General features: G+C 44.8%; 1 protein-coding gene across 1 annotated transcript in view; it reads right to left on the reverse strand.

The window, feature by feature from the left end:
- Positions 1 to 249: 249 nt before the first annotated feature.
- LOC129847167 (potassium voltage-gated channel subfamily B member 1-like) overlaps positions 250 to 20,827 on the reverse strand; it is an 80,437-nt gene continuing 59,859 nt past the window's right edge. The window contains exon 2 of the mRNA XM_055914985.1: positions 250 to 6,844. Within this exon, the coding sequence (XP_055770960.1) occupies positions 4,958 to 6,844 (1,887 nt within the window). The 3' untranslated portion in view covers positions 250 to 4,957. The remainder of the gene's footprint in view (positions 6,845 to 20,827) is intronic.

Here is a 20,827-nt window from a genome sequence, read left to right on the forward strand (position 1 = left end):
ACCGATCGAGAGAGCGATACCGAGAGAGAGACCAGCCGAGAGACAGAAATATTTGACTCGTTGAATGAATGCTATGACAATGTAGATCTCGGACACTGGAGGGCGCTATTAGATAGCAGATACTGTGTACATTTTAGATCTAACGCAAACATCATTCAGTTCCTCACATTTTTAATGGAACTGGACACTGTTTGAAATGCGTTGATGTATTTATAAATACATACCTACAAGAACAGACAGAGACTGATATTTAATTCTGGACTTGTATTTAGTTTTCAGTCAGTAAAGGGAGAACATTGTTTCAAAAAGATCATAGACATTTGGTTTTTGCTATGTACAAGAAATGTACAGATTCTGTGTCACAACTTGGTTGCGCTACACGCCTCACACAACAGAACACCAAGAGCCTAGAAAGTAAACTGGTACAAACAAAGCATGAAACTTAAAAAGGACAGCATAGAGGGCTGCGTGAGAGAGAGGAGGGGGAGGATGAATTCTCTGAAAAAGGGGGATAATTCTGTTCAGTTTGTGGAGCATTAGCAGTTGGCTGCATCTGTTTGTTTGGTAGTTGGTGATGATAAAATAAAATGATGAATCAAATAAATAATACATTGTGCTTTTTGGGACATCATATTTACAACCATGTAGTAAGAATGTTATTAATGAGTCTGTCTGGAGACAGTGTGTTTGGTTTGGCCAAGTAGGAGGCCCGTTTCAAAGAGATAGCTCAGGGTCCAATAGAGCGCATTTATTTATAACAAAAAAATAAAAAAAAATAAAAGCCACATTAAAATCATAGAAGTTCATCCAACACCAGAGTGTAAAAGAGAAACAGGAATCATGATCACCATTATGCGTGGTTTGAAATCTGTATTATTTGACCTTGCTGGTCATCTATGAATGTTTGAACATCTTGAAGAACAATCTGGCCTTAAATGGCCATGTACTCTTATAATCTCCATCCGGCACAGAAGAGAACTGGCCACCCCTCAGAGCTTGGTTCCTCTCTTGGTTTCTTCCTAGGTTCCTGCCTTTCTAGGGAGTTTTTCCTAACCACCGTGCTTCTACATCTGTATTGCTTGCTGTTTGGGGTTTTAGGCTGGGTTTCTGTATAGCACTTTGTGACAAATAAATAAATAAAGGGCTTTATAAATACATTTGATTAATTGATTGTTAAATTTGACTTTACCATGTGTGAATGAGCTCTGCTGTAGTATTTTATGTGGAAGGAGACCCTGACTTTCGTATGATCTATACATATATCCTCCCATTTCCCCATCTCCAACTTTGTTACAATGTATTGATTGTTATACATCAATATCCTAGACCTAGAAGACTACTAAGACTACTAGGAAAGATCCAACTACATTTTTGAATGAATCATTTGTCTGAATTCAGTTTGTATTGAACTTAAGTTTGTATTGGGCCTTGATGTTATGCACATAATCAGTAGTTACTTAGGGGCTCACTCACTGAAGCAATTACAGAATGTTTTGAACGTGAATTGTGGGGGCTTCAGAACTGAACCCGACTTCAAGGTTAGATTCCACCGAGTAATTTGAGGACTTTCAGCTATAGAGAACGGGACAGTTGACAAAGTATTCTGAGACAGATGAAGCAGGTATATAATAATATCATTTTATGAGAATAATAATACACCTTGCAATAAGAGAACAATGTAGGCCTACCCTCTTGTATCTAAAATGCAACTTATCCATGGATGTGCAGTTCCCACAACGGAACCCTCTCACAACTTTACCTGGCCTGTTGTTTTCTTGTAAATGCCAATTCCACCTTTCCCTGACACTTTACTCTTTAAAACATTTACTTTCAAAGACCTCTATGACTTGGTGGCCTGATCTTTACACTGCCCTGCCCAGACTGGTATTTATGGGACCAGAGAAATGGATTCAAATCCAAAAACCTGCCTCAAACCAACCATCATTTGCACATTGTCATTATACACAAACATGCTCAAGAGTGCAACCCTTTCAGTAGGAAATACACAAAAATTATCACAGACACTCTTGTGTTTCGTGTTAAGCAGGAGAATGGAACACACTCAAAATATCCCTCAGTGTTTGAGTCACCAAACAGACAGGCATTATTCCTTGACTCAGTACAGTAGTCCTACTGATTTAATAGCCATCTTCCCTTTGAAAAGGAAAGCATGAACATAAAGGATAAAGTGATCTATATTTAATATGTGTCTTATAGGAAGTAATGCTGCTCTGGTAAGTCAAGGGGTAATGGTCTCTCTACCGGGTGTGGGTTCAGAGGTCAAGTGTCCTACAATGCTCTGTAATGCTTATTCAATTAATTCCAATACAGACTAAATGGCCCAATATTCCATTGTTAGGGATAAAATCATCTAATAGTGGACTGGCTATGGATATAGAGTGGGGCTGGACTAGGGCCTGAGGTCCACAGGAATAGCTACAGACATCAGGAGGAACAGTAGACACACAGCTCTCTGCCCCACTGTTCTCTCATCATCTGACTGTAATTAACTACATGGTTGGTCACACCAGCCTACCACCCCCCTTCCTCCCCCCAGGGTTCTCTTTGAATTGTTGATAGTATATTTCTCTAGTAGGCCATGCCCTCATGTGTGATTGTGTTTGGCTTTGGTTATTCAAAATAATTAGTGTATTTATTTAAGTCTATGGGGCAGCACACTATTGCTGTGTGTGTCTCTGTGTGCTACCAGTGTGTGTGTGTTGTGTGTATTGCGTGTCTGTGTGTTTGTGTGCTTTAATATCACACCCTGACAGCATGGCGAACCAGTTCTCTGTGTTTATTTGCATTACACTTTATTGAATTGTCATGTGAGCTCTATTAAACTGAGGCTACAGTGACAGACTTTCCAGAGTGGAGATGGGGGAGGGAAGCAAGTTTGTTACTGGCAGAGGCACAGAAATACCTATCTCTTTGCATGTAGTCTGACAATAGAAAAATAGGACAATGGAAGTCAACAATACACTTTTTTCTCACTCTATATTGAGTGTTTAGCCGGGTGTATTAAAGGCTACATTAAAATCGTATCTTTAACATTGTAAAGTGTATGAGAGTAGTGGATATATTGAGCTGGAAATGTGGTCTGTATCAGATACTACCTATGATATGTACTGGGATAGGTTAAGTTTAGATTGAACCCATATAAAACGTGCCTGTGAGCATGTGTTGACTGCATGTGTTTGAGCATGCGAGTGGCTCTGTGTTTGTCAGTGTCTGTGTATGTAGCCATATGATGCTTGTTGTGAATTCTGGCAGCTGGTCCTCAGCTCTACCATCCATAGTGTGGAAGTCATCAAATGAGATCATGATTCCCTCTGTAAATAAAGTGCTGTTCCCTATTCTTTCTTCCTGTGTGGCATCTTACCATCTCCCCCTTCCATCATTCCACTCCTCCCTTCTCCCTTCATCTCTGCTGTGTTTGAATTTGTCCTGGCTTCATGAAGTATTTCGGACATTCTGGTGTTTTGAAACTATTGTTGTTATAATTTGTAAGTCGCTCTGGATAAGAGCGTCTGCTAAATGACTTAAATGTAAATGTAAATAATTAATTAATAACATTGTGTGAGTCCATGATATGATTAAAGATGCCCTGGATTTAACAGAGTGTTATACAAAGTTATTCACATTGTACGAAGGATAGAAGGACAAACATTTACCCCAACTACTAGCAAAAAATACAAATTCATTATCTTGTAATATTCTCTCTAAAATAAAACAATGTATTTGAAATGCAAAACTATGAGTTTAGCATAATTCATTCTTCTAATATGCCATTCTAAAAAAATATTTAAAAAATATTACTTTTTGCACAATGAGCGTGTTCTTTTTTCATGTTCTTGTTGAGTTATATGCTCTTACAGGATTATCCATTGTACAAATGTGGAACTTTAAAATGGAAAATCTGAGTGTTTTCAGTACTTTCAATCCAGCCTAAATGGATGCTTTTATCCCCTCCCCAGTATCAATGGTGATTGGATATGAAGTATGACAATCAACCACAACCACACATCTGAGAGAGTATTAAAATATAAAGGAGACCCTAACCTGTCTGGATAAAACACACAATCAAAAACAAAAAGATAAGTAAACAAACAAAACAACAAAGAATACCCTGTACAGAATTGAAAATATTCAGTTTATGCGGTTAGTGCTACCCGGGAGGCGGGAGGTGGGAAGCAGAGGTGTGATGGGAATGAGGAAACAGACAGGATATCAAAGTGGCCGTTTCCTCTCCAATGACTTAACCAAACTGTTGATTAACAAGGATGAAAGTTCACCTCTCAGATAGCGTCACAAAATAACAGACCAAAGAAAATATACTATTTATATTATAAAAAAAGGAAAACAATACACATAAAATACTGCATAACTGTGTGTGTATGTTTATCTGCCTATCATCCTGCATACACATACATCTACAGACATACAAACACACGTACACGCTATGCATACACATAGTCACATATAACCAAGGCCAGTTTTGAGGAAGAAAACACAAGGAAATCAACAACATGTATTTTAGCACAATGCTGATTCAGTAATGCCTAAATCTACAGTGTGTGACCAGATTTGCAGAGTTATGCATATCCCCCTTGGACACAGCAATGCACCCTTTTAAATTCTCTCTCTTTCAATCCAGCAGTACTGTAGCATCTCCCAGTGCCCTGGGTCATTTTGCTGACAGTCTTTGCCCTCAAGTAGCAGGAAATGGAAGGACGAGTGAGCTCCTTCCTGTGTCCCATACGTTCTACTTATTGGGCATTTGTTACAAAACAAAAAACCCAGTCGCTGCAGGTGTTTTAGTTCCTTTTATTCATGTAAGTAGGAATGCAGTCCCTTTTATGGGTTAGAGCTCATGTTTTATTTTATTTCTCTCTGGTATTTGCACAATGTCCTCCTGTTTGGGTCCTCTCTGTACTATCGATTCCCTCCCCCTACCTCACTTGCTCTCATTATGGGTGTTTGAACGACTCCTCTCTCCCCGGGAGAGCACATGATTCCCCTGTCCCCCACCTGACCTGGCCTCCAAGGGGAACACACTGTTACCCAGCATTCTCTGGGAGCCCTCCAGGTGGTTGGCCACGCGGTGGTGACTGCTGTAGGAGCTGAGCTTGGGGCTGGCTTTTCCCAGAAGCCTCTGGGAGGCGTTTGTACCCGAGCTATCATGGAGGTGTTCCTCCTCGTCCGTGTCAGCATCAATGAACTTACTGATGGACGCGTCATGGAATGTGAAGACTGTCGGGATCAGGGTCTCAGGGGGTGGAGTCTTGCTGCTGGCAGTGGTGTAGACAGACACCTCAGGACTCATGAGGGAGTGGGCAGAGAGGGCAGAGCTATCTGAGAGGGCCCCGCCCCCTGGCCCCTGTGCTAATGGGGAGGAGGAAGGGTCTGCGTCCCCGCCTTTGAAGTTGACCTTGAGGGAGCGGTTCTTTAGCGGGTTGCTGAAGCGTAGGCCCCGGGGGCTGTCAGAGAACAGGCCGTGCTTGGAGCCTCGTCCTCCAGGGACCTTGGTGGCGCTGTGGGAGGACACCATAGCCTCGTGCTCCAGGGTGGTCTCGAGCACGGGGTTGGTGCTAACCCTCCCTGGAACAATGGTGCTGGGGCTGTGGGAGAAGCGGGCACTTTCGGTGAAGTCAGCAGCACAACTCATGAAGCTGTCAATACTGGACATGCTCCTCATGTCTGTGGTTGGGGCAGGCTCTGTGGGGATGATACCCATCTCTATCTCGTCTCTCTTCTTGGGCGCTTTAGACAAATGCCCCTTGTCCTTACTGTTAAGGTTAGGCTGAGACTGGGTCTTGGCCATCTTGTTGTACATCTCCTCCAGTTTCTGAGTGTTGAGTTGCTGAGGGCTGGCGGGATGGGCTTTGTCTGGTGAGCTGGGCTCTAATGACTGAGTGGAGCCCATGTCTGAGGTGGTCCTCTTGGGAGTCTCTTTCCTGTGGCTAAGAGACAGGTGTTTGTCCTGCACCTTCCCCATGTTCTCTCCATTATTTTCTACCACTACGTCTATGAGCTCGACACTGCGTGCAAACGCATCCTTCATGTTCATGGAGATGATGCTGCCGTTCCTCTTGGCCCTCTCCAGGGCCTCCCGCCGTTTGATGGCCTTCTCCTGCCTCTTCTGCTCCTTGTAGAACTCTGAGAAGTTGTTGACGATGATGGGGATGGGCAAGGCTATCACCAACACTCCAGCTATGCAGCATAGACCCCCAATAATCTTACCCAGTAAAGTCTTTGGGTAGATGTCCCCATACCCCACCGTAGTCATAGTAATGGTAGCCCACCAGAAGGAGGCCGGGATGCTTTTGAACTTGGTGTCCTCCTCGTCCTTCTCAGCGAAGAAGACAAGGCTGGAGAAAATCATAATGCCCATGGCCAGGAATAGGATGAGCAGGCCCAGCTCATTGTAGCTCCTCCTCAGGGTGAAGCCCAGCGATTGAAGCCCTGTGGAATGCCTGGCCAGCTTCAGAATACGGAGGATACGCATGATCCTGAAGATCTGCACCACCCTCCGGACGTTCTGGAACTGTAAAACGCTCTTATTGGATTCAGTCAGGAAAATGGTGACGTAGTAGGGTAGGATGGCCAGCAGGTCTATTATGTTTAGTGGACCCTTGAAGAACTTCCACTTGCTGGGCGAGGAGATGAAGCGGAGCAGGTACTCCATGGTGAACCAGGCGATGCACACCGCTTCCACGTGAGCCAACTGAGGGTTGTCTGTCACCTGGCCAAACTCGTCTATGTCCTGCAGCTCCGGGAGGGTGTTCAGAGACAAGGCAATGGTTGACAGCACGATAAAGAGGATGGAGATGATGGCCAGAACCTGTTGAAACACAACCAAGACAACAGGCATCAGTCAAACGTCAGTGCATTGACACGTAGAACATTAATGCCAAAGCATTTCAACGCTTTTTTGTCTGAATCCAACTGTGGGACAAAATTACTTTTCAAAGGCGCTTTAAACATCTTAAGTATGGCTGCGGCAAATAATAACAGTCATTTTGTGAGGCTGACACCTGAAGAATATGATTCATTCATGACCCATTTAGCTCTCTGACTGATTCCTCCTGAACATTATGAAAAGGCTACTGTCATATCTGGACTACCAGCTTTTTAAGAGAAAAAAAGATATGATATAAATATAAATATGATGGGGCCTCCCGGGTGGCGCAGTGGTCTAGGGCACTGCATCGCATCGCAGCGCCAGCTGCGCCACCAGAGTCTCTGGGTTCGCGCCCAGGCTCTGTCGCAGCCGGCCGCGACCTGGAGGTCCGTGGGGCGACGCACAATTGGCCTAGCGTCGTCCGGGTTAGGGAGGGTTTGGCCGGTAGGGATATCCTTGTCTCATGGCGCTCCAGCGACTCCTGTGGCGGGCCGGGCGCAGTGTGCGCTAACCAAGGGGGCCAGGTGCACGGTGTTTCCTCCGACACATTGGTGTGACTGGCTTCTGGGTTGGAGGCGCACTGTGTTAAGAAGCAGTGCGGCTTGGTTGGGTTGTGCTTCGGAGGACGCATGGCTTTCGACCTTCGTCTCTCCCGAGCCCGTACGGGAGTTGTAGCGATGAGACAAGATAGTAATTACTAGCGATTGGATACCATGAAAAATTGGGGAGAAAAGGGGGTGAAAAAAAAAAATATATATATATGATTTAGATTGCCTGGTTGAGCATTCAAGTCTGACCCCCCCTCCTCCCTCGAGCACCCCATTTGTTCATGCATGAATGCCCCCCTTGAGCACGTCATCCTCATGCTTGTGTGACACTTTTGATGTTCTGGATTTCCCCTGATATGCGATTAAAATATTGGTATTATCTGAGTTTTTCGATGGCAAATGCCACTGTCTACTGGTGACCTAGACACCGGTATCGTCCCCGCCTCCCACCTGATGTGTACCGCAGTGCTCACTAGCAGACAGTGTCCTTTGCTCCCGCCTGCTGAGCACCTGGCCCCACTGTCATTATCAGAACTGCAGGAAAGCAATGCCCGAAAGTCGGGGCTACGGTCACTGTTTACCGGTATCCTAGCTAGCCACTTACTGTACTGGAGCGCCCCTGCCTCCCGCCTTTGTACGGGAGTCTTAGCTTAAAAACGGACTCTTCTCGTCTTTTATGTGGCTTGTGATTGACAGAACACATATGAGATGAGGGTGCACATTGATCCACAGATGGTGTGAGTGTATTACCAGCGTTCCCTATCAGAGCAAATTTTCGGGTGTTAAACTCTTGGTGTTATCCAGAGTGATCTACAGGAGCAATTAGGTTTAACCTCTACCGCTTCTCTCTCTCTCTCTCCCGAATCCGGGATCCTCCTCATCAAAAAAGCTGACTAGCATAGCCTAGCCTAACGGGACAGGGATATCATATAATATAATTTTCATGAAATCACAAGTCCAATACAGCAAATGAAAGATAAACACCTTGTGAATCCAGCCATCATTTCCGATTTTTAAAATGTTTTACAGCGAAAACACAATATGTATTTCTATTAGCTAACCACAATAGCCAAACACACAACCGCATATTTTCACCATGTTTCTACCGCATAGGTAGCTTTCACAAAACCGACAAAATAGAGATAAAATTAGTCACTAACCAAGAAACAACTTCATCAGATGACAGTCTTATAACATGTTATACAATACATTTATGTTTTGTTCGAAAATGTGCGTATTTGAGGTATAAATCATAGTTTTACATTGCAGCTACCATCAAAAATATCACCAAAGCAGACAGAATAATTACAGAGAGCAACGTGAAATACCTAAATACTCATCATAAAACATTTATGAAAAATACATGGTGTACAGCAAATGAAAGATAAACATCTTGTGAATCCAGCCAATATTTCTGATTTTTTAAGTGTTTTACAGCGAAAACACAATATAGAATTATATTAGCTTACCACAATAGCCAAACACACAAACGCATTTATTCACCGCAAAAGGTAGCTTTCGCAAAAACCAGCAAAAGATATCAAATTAATCACTAACCTTGAACAAATTCATCAGATGACAGTCTTATAACATCATGTTATACAATACATTTATGTTTTGTTCGAAAATGTGCATATGTAGAGCTACAAATCCTGATTATACATTGTGAATACGTAGCATCGATTCACCAGAATCTCCGGAGATATTTTGGACACTCACCTAATCTGACCAAAGAACTCATCATAAACTTTACATAAAATTACTTGTTGTATGGCAAATGAAAGACACACTGGTTCTTAATGCAACCGCTGTGTTAGATTTTTAAAAATAACTTTACCATAACATACAGCTTGCGTTATTGCGAGACAGCGCTCACCAACACGGCGGAGAATAGGACTCAACATTTTACACAGAAATACGAAATAACATCATAAATGTTTTCTTACTTTTGTTGAGCTTCCATCAGAATGTTGTACAAGGAGTCCTTGGTCCAGAATAAATCATTGTTTGGTTTTAGAATGTCCATTTCTTCTGTCGAATTAGCAAACTTGGCTAGCCATGTGGCGCGAACATGCCCATCAACTCTTGGCGCAAAGAACGGAAAATTCCAAAAGTCCCAATAAACGTTGAATAAACTGATAAAACTCGGTTGAAAAAAACCTACTTTATGATGTTATTATCACATGTATCAAATAAAATCAGAGCCGGAGATATTCGCCGTGTATACCGAACGCTTTTTAGAAGACAATGTCGAGCTTTGGTAGACAAAGAAAATTCCTGACCTGCCACTCCAAAAGCTCTTGTTCGGCCTCAGATCAAGCTAGACACCCCATTCCACCTTCCACTGCCTGTTGACATCTAGGGGAAGGCGTACGAAGTGCATGCATATCGATAAATATAAGGCAATTGAATAGGCAGGCCCTGAAACAGAGCCTCGTTTTCAGATTTTTCACTTCCTGCATGGAAGTTTACTGCAAAATGAGTTCTGTTTTACTCACAGACATAATTCAAACAGTTTTAGAAAATTCTGAGTGTTTTCTATCCAATAGTAATAATAATATATATATTGTATGATCTAGAAAAGAGTACGAGGCCGTTTCATTTGGGCACGATTTTTTCCAAAGTGAAAACAGCGCCCCCCTATTGACAAGAAATTTTAAGTGCCTTGCTCAAGAGCACATCGACCAATTTTTCACCTAGTCAGCTCAGGGATTTCAACCAGCAACCTTTTGTTTACTTAACCTCTAGGCTACCTACCATCATTGAGTGTTGATCCTAGTGGGGTTAGTGGAGCTGCGGTCTAAGGCCCTGCATCTCAGTGCTAGAGGCGTCACTACAGACACCCTGGTTTGATTCCAGGCTGTATTACAACCGGCCGTGATTGGGAGTCCTATAAGGTGGCGCACAATTGACCCAGTGTTGTTTGGGTTTGGCTGGTGTAGGCTGTCATTGTAAATAACAATTTGTTCTTAACTGACTTGCCTAGTTAAATAAAGGTTACTTTTTTTATTTTTTACAATTACAAAAAAAAAACGGTAAGATTGAAATTAACGCCAAGTGCACAATGAAGCGCTATTTGAATCAAAAGCTATTTGAATCAGTTGAGTTGTGATAGTGTAGGGGGGTATACAGAAGATAGCCCTATTTGGTAAAATACCAAATAGGGCTATCTTCTGTATACCCCCCTACACTATCACAACACAACTGATTGGCTAAAACACATTAAGAAAGGAAATACATTTGGTTATCAAGGCAAATACAAAATATATTTTGATTTGTTTAACACTTTTTTGGTTACTACATGAACCCATATGTGTTATTTCATAGTTTTGATGTCTTCACTATTATTCTACAATGTAGAAAATAGTAAAACTAACTAAAAACCCTTGAATGAGAAGGTGTTCTAAAACCTTTGACCTAATATGGACTTGGTCTTTTACCAAATACGGCAATCTTCTGTATACCCCCTACCTTGTCACAACACAACTGATTGGCTCAAATGCATTAAGAAGGAAAGAAATTCAACAAATTAACTTTTAACAAGGCACACCTTTAATTGAAATGCATTCCAGGTGACAACCTCATGAAGCTGGTTGAGAGAATGCCAAGAGTGTGCAAAGCTTTCATCAAGGCAAAGGGTGGCTATTTGAAGAATCTAAACATAATGTAAAGGCAGTCAATGTTGTTCTCCTCCTCAAACGAGGAGGAGCATGGATAGGACCAAGATGCGGATTGAGTGAAATAAGCCATCTTTTAATGAAAACAGCAAAACAATACACTACAAAACAACAAATGAGACTAACCTTCAACTGTCCTGTGAGGACACAGGAACAAACACCCACAAAAGCCTACTGCCTATGGCTACCTTAAATCTGGCTCCCAATCAGAGACAAATGAATGACAGCTGTCTCTGATTGAGACCCAATCTAGGCAGCCATAGACATAACTAGACCACCTAACAAACACTATCCCATACACATACAACACCCATGGACTAACCAAACACACACAACATACAATGCCCACCCCAACTCACGCCCTGACCAACTAAACATAATCAAAATAACATAAAAATAGGTCAGGAACGTGACATAACCCCCCCCCTCAAGGTGCGTACTCCGAACGCACCACCAAAAGTCTAGGGGAGGGTCTGGGTGGGCATCTGTCCACGGTGGTGGCTCCGGCTCTGGACGCTGTCCCCACACCACCATAGTCACTCCCCGCTTCCGTATCCCCCACCCAATGACCACCCTCCAACTAAACCCACCTAACTGAAGGGGCAGCATCGGGATAAGGGGCAGCACCGGGATAAGGGGCAGCACCGGGATAAGGGGCAGCACCGGGACAAGGGGCAGCACCGGGACAAGGGGCAGCACCGGGACAAGGGGCATCACCGGGACAAGGGGCAGCACCGGGACAAGGGGCAGCACCGGGACAAGGGGCAGCACCGGGACAAGGGGCGGCAGGTCCTGGCTGATGGACTCCGGCAGGTCCTGGCTGAGGGACTCCGGCAGGTCCTGGCTGAGGGACTCCGGCAGGTCCTGGCTGAGGGACTCCGGCAGGTCCTGGCTGAGGGACTCCGGCAGGTCCTGGCTGAGGGACTCCGGCAGGTCCTGGCTGAGGGACTCCGGCAGGTCCTGGCTGAGGGACTCCGGCAGGTCCGGGTTGAGGGACTCCGGCAGGTCCGGGTTGAGGGACTCCGGCAGGTCCGGGTTGAGGGACTCCGGCAGGTCCTGGCTGAGGGACTCCGGCAGGTCCTGGCTGAGGGACTCCGGCAGGTCCTGGCTGAGGGACTCCGGCAGGTCCGGGTTGAGGGACTCCGGCAGGTCCGGGTTGAGGGACTCCGGCAGGTCCGGGTTGAGGGACTCCGGCAGGTCCGGGCTGAGGGACTCCGACCGGTCCGGGCGTAGGGACTCCGGCAGGTCCTGGCTGAGGGATTCCGGCAGGTCCTGGCTGAGGGACTCCGGCAGGTCCGGGTTGAGGGACTCCGGCAGGTCCGGGTTGAGGGACTCCGGCAGGTCCGGGTTGAGGGACTCCGGCAGGTCCGGGCTGAGGGACTCCGACCGGTCCGGGCGTAGGGACTCCGGCAGGTCCTGGCTGAGGGATTCCGGCAGGTCCTGGCTGGACGGCTCTGGCAGGTCCTGGCTGGACGGCTCTGGCAGGTCCTGGCTGGACGGCTCTGGCAGGTCCTGGCTGGACGGCTCTGGCAGGTCCTGGCTGGACGGCTCTGGCAGGTCCTGGCTGGACGGCTCTGGCAGGTCATGGCAGGACGGCTCTGGCAGGTCATGGCAGGACGGCTCTGGCAGGTCATGGCAGGACGGCTCTGGCAGGTCATGGCAGGACGGCTCTGGCTGGTCATGGCAGGACGGCTCTGGCTGGTCATGGCAGGACGGCTCTGGCTGGTCATGGCAGGACGGCTCTGGCTGGTCATGGCAGGACGGCTCTGGCTGGTCATGGCAGGACGGCTCTGGCTGGTCATGGCAGGACGGCTCTGGCGCTAGGCAGACGGCAGACTCTGGCCGGCTGAGACGCACTATAGGCCTGGTGCGTGGTACCGGAACTGGAGGCACCGGGCCGTGGGCACGCACCTCAGGGCGAGTGCGGGGAACAGGAACTGGGCACACTGGACTCTCGTGGCGCACTCCAGGCCTGGTGCTTGGTACCGGAACTGGAGGCACCGGGCTGGAGACCCGCACCATAGGGAGAGTGCGTGGAAGAGGAACAGGGCTCTGGAGATGCACTGGAAGCCTGGTGCGTGGTGTAGGCACTGGTGGTACTGAGCTGGGGTGGGAAGGTGGCGCCGGATATACCGGACCGTGAAGGAGGACACGTGCTCTTGAGCACCGAGCCTCCCCAACCCTACCAGGTTGAATGGTCCCCGTAGCCCTGCCAGTGCGGCGAGGTGGAATAGCCCGCACTGGCCTATGCAGGCGAACCGGGGACACCACCTGTAAGGCTGGTGCCATGTACGCCGGCCCGAGGAGACGTACTGGAGACCAGATACGTTGGGCCGGCTTCATGGCACTCGGCTCGATGCCCAACCTAGCCCTCCCAGTGCGGCAAGGTGGAATAGCCCGCACTGGGCTAAGCACGCGTACTGGGGACACCGTGCGCTTTACCGCATAACACGGTGTCTGACCAGTACGACGCCCTCTTACTCCACGGCAAGCCCGGGGAGTTGGCTCAGGTATCCAACCCGGCTTCGCCACACTCCCCTTTAGCCCCCCCCCCAAGAAATTCTTGGGTGAGCCTCTCGGGCTTCCAGCCTCTCATACGTGCTGCCTCCTCAATCCACCGCTCCTGGGCTGTGGCTGCCTTCTTCACCTCCCGAGAGCGGCGATTCTCTCCAACCCTTCCCCAGGGTCCTTTTCCGTCCATGATCTCCCAAGACCATTCCTCCTGTGTCCAGTGCCTTAGTTCTTTTTCTCTCTCCTCAATCCGCTTGGTCCTGTTGTGGTGGGTGTTTCTGTAAAGGCAGTCAATGTTGTTCTCCTCCTCAAACGAGGAGGAGCATGGATAGGACCAAGATGCGGATTGAGGGAAATAAGCCATCTTTTAATGAAAACAGCAAAACAATACACTACAAAACTACAAAACAACAAATGAGACTAACCTTCAACTGTCCTGTGAGGACACAGGAACAAACACCCACAAAAGCCTACTGCCTATGGCTACCTTAAATCTGGCTCCCAATCAGAGACAAATGAATGACAGCTGTCTCTGATTGAGACCCAATCTAGGCAGCCATAGACATAACTAGACCACCTAACAAACACTATCCCATACACATACAACACCCATGGACTAACCAAACACACACAACATACAATGCCCACCCCAACTCACGCCCTGACCAACTAAACATAATCAAAATAACATAAAAATAGGTCAGGAACGTGACACATAATATATATTTAGATTTTTTAACACTTTTTTGGTTACTACATGATTCCATATGTGTTATTTCATCGTTTTGATGTCTTCACTATTATTCTACAATGTAGAAAATAATACAAATTAAGAAAAACCCTTGAATGAATAGGTGTTCTAAAACTTTTGACCGGTACTGTACATATTTTTTTACCCCTTTTTCGTGATATCCTTGTCTCATCACTGCAACTCCCCAACAGGCTTGGTAGAGGCGAAGGTCGAGTCACGCATCCTCCGAAACATGACTCACCAAACCCCGCTTCTTAACACCTGCCGCTTAACCTGGAAGCCAGCTGTACCAATATGTTGGCGGAAACACCGTTCAACTGATGACCACAGTCAGCCTGCAGGCGCCCGGCCCGCCACAAGGAGTCGTTAGAGAGGCCAAACACTGCCTTAACCCGGTCAATTGTGCGCCTTCCTATGGGACTCCCTGTCGAACCCGGGTCTGTAGGGACGCCTCAAGCGCTGCGATGCAGTCTACTCGGGAGCCCCGGTAGATTTTTCAATCTTCCCTTCCTTGACAGTCATTCTAACTGCAAATTGTGGGTGATTAAAAGTTTCAATTGCTGGATATCCTGACTGGCTGAATTCCGAATGGAATTATGTAACACTTCACAAGCTAGTGATATGACTTGCGAAGCTATAACGTGACTTGCAAATCAGGAGTTTCAGACAACTGTGTTAGGGTAAAACTAGACTGTCAAAGTATGGTATTGTCAAAAAAGCAAAGCATTGTTATAATGTAATAATTTTTATAATGTATAATTATAATGTATAATTTTTACGACAAAATATGAACTTAGGGCCTCACTTATTAGGCTACAGGACTGGTTGTCATCCATTGCAACAGTTGTGTCTCTGTCATTAGCAAACACAACCATGGGTGGCACTGGTACCATTTAAAATGCACTCGAAAGGCATAAATAAATAATTCCCAGGGTGCCTTCGAAGGCCCTCGGATCAATTCCAACCCCCCCCATTATTATTTTGGAACTCAGCTGGGGTCTCAACTTACTGTTGCGAGTTAGAATAGTAGTATACACAAGATGCAATTCCTAAATTTGGTTGTGCATCAGCAGTTTTCCTCTTGTAACGTCAGTCACCAATAGTCAGTGAATTAGTCCATGTCAGCTAACAAATTATTTTATCAGTCAATCTCACTCATATTAAAAACTGCAAACATTTCTCTCCGCCCCATGGCAAAATGAGTATGACTGCATAAAACGTGTTATAAGATTGCAAAATCTACTCTCTGCCCCATGGCAAAATGTGTAGAAATCATTTGCTCTCTGCCCCATGGCAAAATGTGTAGAAATCATGAAACTTGCTTTAAAACTGTAACATTTGCTCTACACCCCATGGCAAAATGAGTAGAATTGCATGAAATGTGTTATAAAATTGCTAAATCTTCTCTCTGACCCATGGCAAGATGTATAGAATGCAGAAAACTTGCTTTAAAATTGTAACATTTGCTCTGCACACCATTGTAAAACGTGTAGAATTGCACAAAATTAACTCTAAACAGGACTGCAGCGTGCCGATTGAGTCATGCAAAAATGTTTTCTCTCTGTCAAGAGGGGGGCCACTATGATGTTTTGCTTGCAATGTGGAGGCTTTGAAAGTGGGTACGCAAACCATATAGATATATGTTTTGTGGCCTCCACCCCATCAAAGTTTCCCATCCCTGCCCTCCAGTGTTAAAAAAACACCCCTAAGCAAGTTACTGTAACACCACAGGTGTTAATTCCCTAACACTGAGAAAGTATAACAGCATCAGCTCTAATAAAGTGTTAATTTAAGTCGGAAGTTGCCCATGGTTTTAGGGACCAAACATTCTTAGGGTGTTAGTTCATCAACACGTTGAAAAGTGTTAGTTTAACACTATTTCTGATGGTCACATATACAGTACACACTAAGAAATTATTACATTTAACATTGTGGGTGTTACGTTTTTTATTTCAAATTTGCTGTGCAGCTGCAAATTGTGGTGTCATATCCCTGTCAAATGTGTGACTTTGTTCCTCTCCTTCTTTCTGCCTATCCTCTCAGTCCCTCCCATCTGCCTCTCTCCTTCAGACTGACTCCCTCAGACTTATTGTCCTAGTTCTTCTACAAAGCACCTTGCAAAGTGAGTCTGTACTACTAGCAGACTACTAGAGACCTAGATTCATAGCACAGCCTGTGACTCCCCTGCATGATAAGAGCATTTGAACCTGTGTGGAAGTTACAGGGGACAGGATGATGAGTACTACATGCTAAGTACATCAGGATCTGGATGAGGTGTTGTGGATTAACAGAGCGCATTCAGATCAGGGCCATGTATGCTGGGTGTGGCATACCTATTAGTCCTCTCCCGGCTAGTATGTGTGTCATTCCGACACAAGGTCACAGTGGAGGTTGTGTCCCTATCCCTGTCCCAGGTCAGTGGAATGCAGGATTACTCCCTGGCACCGCTCAGCATTCATTAGCTTTAATTAATCCTGGCAGGTGAGGTGCCTGCAAACCCACCCTGGCCTTTAGGGAGAGGCTGAGCGAGACAGAAAGAGAGAAAGAAAGAGACAAAGGGGTAGAGGCAGTCTGGGCTATAGTGTTCCAGCATCAGCTCAATGCCCCAGCTAAAAGAGAGTGAATTAAAGGCCAGACAGTTCAAACTCAATCAGCCACACCTAACATGTCCTTCGTCTTGTCAGGATCCTGAGGGACCAAAGTGATGTATAAAAATCTACAAACACATTAGATCCAAAGGGGATTTGCTCCCATTAACGATTCTCTCAACCAATCACCGTTACTGACTCAAGTTCACACCACTTCAAGTGTATACTGCACTTTACCTATTGGCAAGGACGAAGTCTATCTGACCATTGAATATTGTCATTGTATGTCTCCTTATATTTCCAAATGTGTTTATAAGGATACTGTGTAGTGTTTATGGTTCTTGACTATTTCACTGACACACTTAAACTGACACACATTGGCTGATGTGGTCGTTAGGTTTACTGTACCTCATGCATGACTAAGTGCACATTACGCCTGACATCCAGACATGCAATACTGTAACTCTGCCTATGGACCAAACACAAATGACGTTCCACAACATTCCACACACTTCAAGACATAACACACTGTATCACGTGAACATTATCACACCTTTAAAAGTATTATGCTATAGCATTAAATAAAGCAGAGATATCCGCTTTCCCTACTGAAAGATTCATCTAACCTGCTCTCTGTGTCTAATCGACATGTAGATGTTCATCTCTCACACTCTCACACTCAGTGTTGGGTTACAACGCCGGGATGGGGAGAGCTTCAGTGTTAGAACGTGGACCATGTAAAGCCATAGAGCCAGCTCCACGCACTGAGAATCCAGGTCAATTACACTGTACAAAAATATAAACGCAACATGCAACAATTGGAAAGATTTTACTGAGTTACAGTTCATGTAAGGAAATCATTCAATTGAAATAAATGTATTAGGCCCTAATCTATGGATTTCACATGAGTGGGAATACAGATATGCATCTGTTGGTCACAGATACCTTACAAAAAGTTAGGGGCGTGGATCAGAAAACCAGTCAGTATCTGGTATGACCCTCTCCTGCAGCGCGACACATCTCTATGGGGTCAATTTCATGCCATATGTGTATTGAATTCAAAATAAAATAAATCGAGAACATGAAAAATAAAGTTGAGAATGTAAACATTATATTTTCGAGAATGGGTGAAATAACGGATGTCAAAATCAAAAACCAAACAATTGAAAGCAAAATGTATAGAATTGTAAACAAAAATAATACATCAAAAGCAAAACCCAAAAACTTGTAAGCAAATAATTTTAAAGCGGGAGCAATACTCTATGACAAATGATTAAAGAAAATATTTGAAAACGAATGCAAAAATCATTTTCTGTTAAACTTTCCCAGCAACCAATCGTATTGAATACATGTTGCATACGCTCTTGCCTGCATGTACTACCTTTTGGTTACGCTACTCGTATCTCTGCTTTCAATGTCTGTTTCTTTGCTTTCACTGCCAGTCTTTTCGATTGCGAGTTTAGGCATTATTTTCCCATGAAGGGCGGGGTTTAGAGGGAGGCGTAGACAATGAGTCTCTATTGGTCTGTTAGTTTTCGAGTGGCGGTTCGTCTTAACCCATCAATGAACATGATAGACAGGCTTTTTTCTATTGCCTACTTAAGTAGACGTTCTGACGTCACCTTGTTTTAGGGTTTTACATTTACATTTACATTTAAGTCATTTAGCAGACGCTCTTATCCAGAGCGACTTTAGCTAACGTACTTCAAAATTGTCAGTCACGTGTCAATAATGTATGGATATTAGAAGCATGTCTATCTAATACATTTAATGACAAACCATCTAACTACTTAGGTAAACATATGAATGACCTGTTTCACAACGTTCGGCGCAGGTGTATGGCGAACCAGTTACCAACACCTGCGCCGAACGTTGTGCAACAGGTAATTCATGTTCACGATTTATTTTATTTTGAATTCAATACACATGGCGTGAGATTGATCCCATACATCTCCTTCGCATAGAGTTGACCAGGCTGTTGATTGTAGCCTGTGGAATGTTGTCCTCTTCAAAGGCTGTGTGAAGTTGCTGGATATTGGCGGGAACTGGAACACTCTGATCGTACACGTCGATCCAGAGCATCCCAAACATGCTCAATGGATGACATGCACTGATGTAAAGTACTTAAGTAAAAATACTTGAAAGTACTATTTAAGTCGTTTTTTGGGGTATCTGTACTGAAAGTATTAAGACACCTTGACTTAAAAATAGCTGTGCAGCGACGCTTCCCATCCAACCTGACAGAGCTTGAAAGGATCTGCAGAGAAGAATGGGAGAAACTCCCCAAATACAGGTGTGCGAAGCTTGTAGCATCATACCCAAGAAGACTTGATGCTGTAATTGTTGCCAAAGCTGCTTCAACAAAGTACTGAGTAAATGGTCTGAAAACTTATGTAAATGTGATATTTCAGTTTTTTTTAAATAAATTAGCAAACATTTCAAAATACCTGTTTTTGCTCTGTCATTATTGGGTATTGTGTGTAGATTGATGAGAATAAAAACAATTCAATCAATTTTAGAATAAGGCTGTGACGTAACAAAGTGTGGAAAAAGTCAAGTGGTCTGAATACTTTCCGAAGGCACTGTATTGATATTTTTGACAACTTTTACTTTTACTTCACTACATTCTTTAAAAAAGTATGTACTTTTTACTCCATACATCCCTGACACCCAAAAGTACTCTTTGCATTTTGAATGCTTAGCAGGACAGGAAAATTCACACACTTTTCAAGAGAACATCCCTGGTCATCCCTACAGCAGCTGATCTGGCGGACTCACTAAACACGTGTTTTGTTAGTAAATAATGTCTGAGTGTTAGAGCGTGCCTCTGGATATCCGTAAATAAAAAAATGAAATGGTGCCGTGTGGTTTGCTTAATATTTGGAATTTTAAATTATTTATACTTTTACCTTGCCTTTTGATACTTCAGTATATTTTAGCAATTACATGTACTTTTGATACTTAAGTATATTTAAAACCAAATACTTTTAGACTTTTAGATTTTACTGGGTGACTTTTACTTGAGTCATTTACTTTTACTAAGGTATGACTATTGGGTACTTTTTCCACCACTGGTGACCGTGTCTGGTGAGTATGCAGGCCATGGAAGAACTGGGACATTTTCAGCTTCCAGGAATTGTGTACAGATCCTTGCGACATGGGGTCACGCATTATCATGCTGAAACATGAGGGGATGGTGGTGGATAAATAGCACGACAATGGGCCTCATCATTTCGTCACGGCATCACGGCATCTTAAAATTTACATTGATAGTATGCAATTGTGTTTGTTGTTGGTAGCTTATGTCTGCCCACACCATAACCCCACCGCCACCATGGGGCACTTTGTTCACAACGTTGACATCAGCATACCGTTTTCTCACACAACTCCATACAGGCGGTCTGCCAACTGCCCGGTACAGTTGAAACCGTGATTCATCCGTGAAGAGCATACTTCTCCAGCGTGCTAGTGGCCATCGAAGGTGAGTATTTGCCCACTCAAGTTGGTTACGACCCCGAACTGCAGTCAGGTCAAGACCCTAGTGAGGATGACGAGCAGATGAGCTTCCCTGAGATGGTTTCTGACGGTTTGTGCAGAAATTCTTCAGTTGTGCAAACCCACAGTTTCATCAGCTATCCGGGTGGCTGGTCTCAGACGATCCTTCTGGTGAAGAAGCCGGATGTGGAGGTCCTGGGCTGGCGTGGTTACACGTGGTCTGCGGTTGTGAGGCCGGTTGGGCGTACTGCCAAATTCTCTAAAATGACGTTGGATGCGGCTTATGGTAGAGAAATTAACATTAAATTCTCTGGCAACAGCTCTGGTGGACATTGCTGCAGTCAGCATGCCAA

This window comes from Salvelinus fontinalis, chromosome 3 (assembly GCF_029448725.1).
Source record: "Salvelinus fontinalis isolate EN_2023a chromosome 3, ASM2944872v1, whole genome shotgun sequence".
Lineage (NCBI taxonomy): Eukaryota > Metazoa > Chordata > Actinopteri > Salmoniformes > Salmonidae > Salvelinus > Salvelinus fontinalis.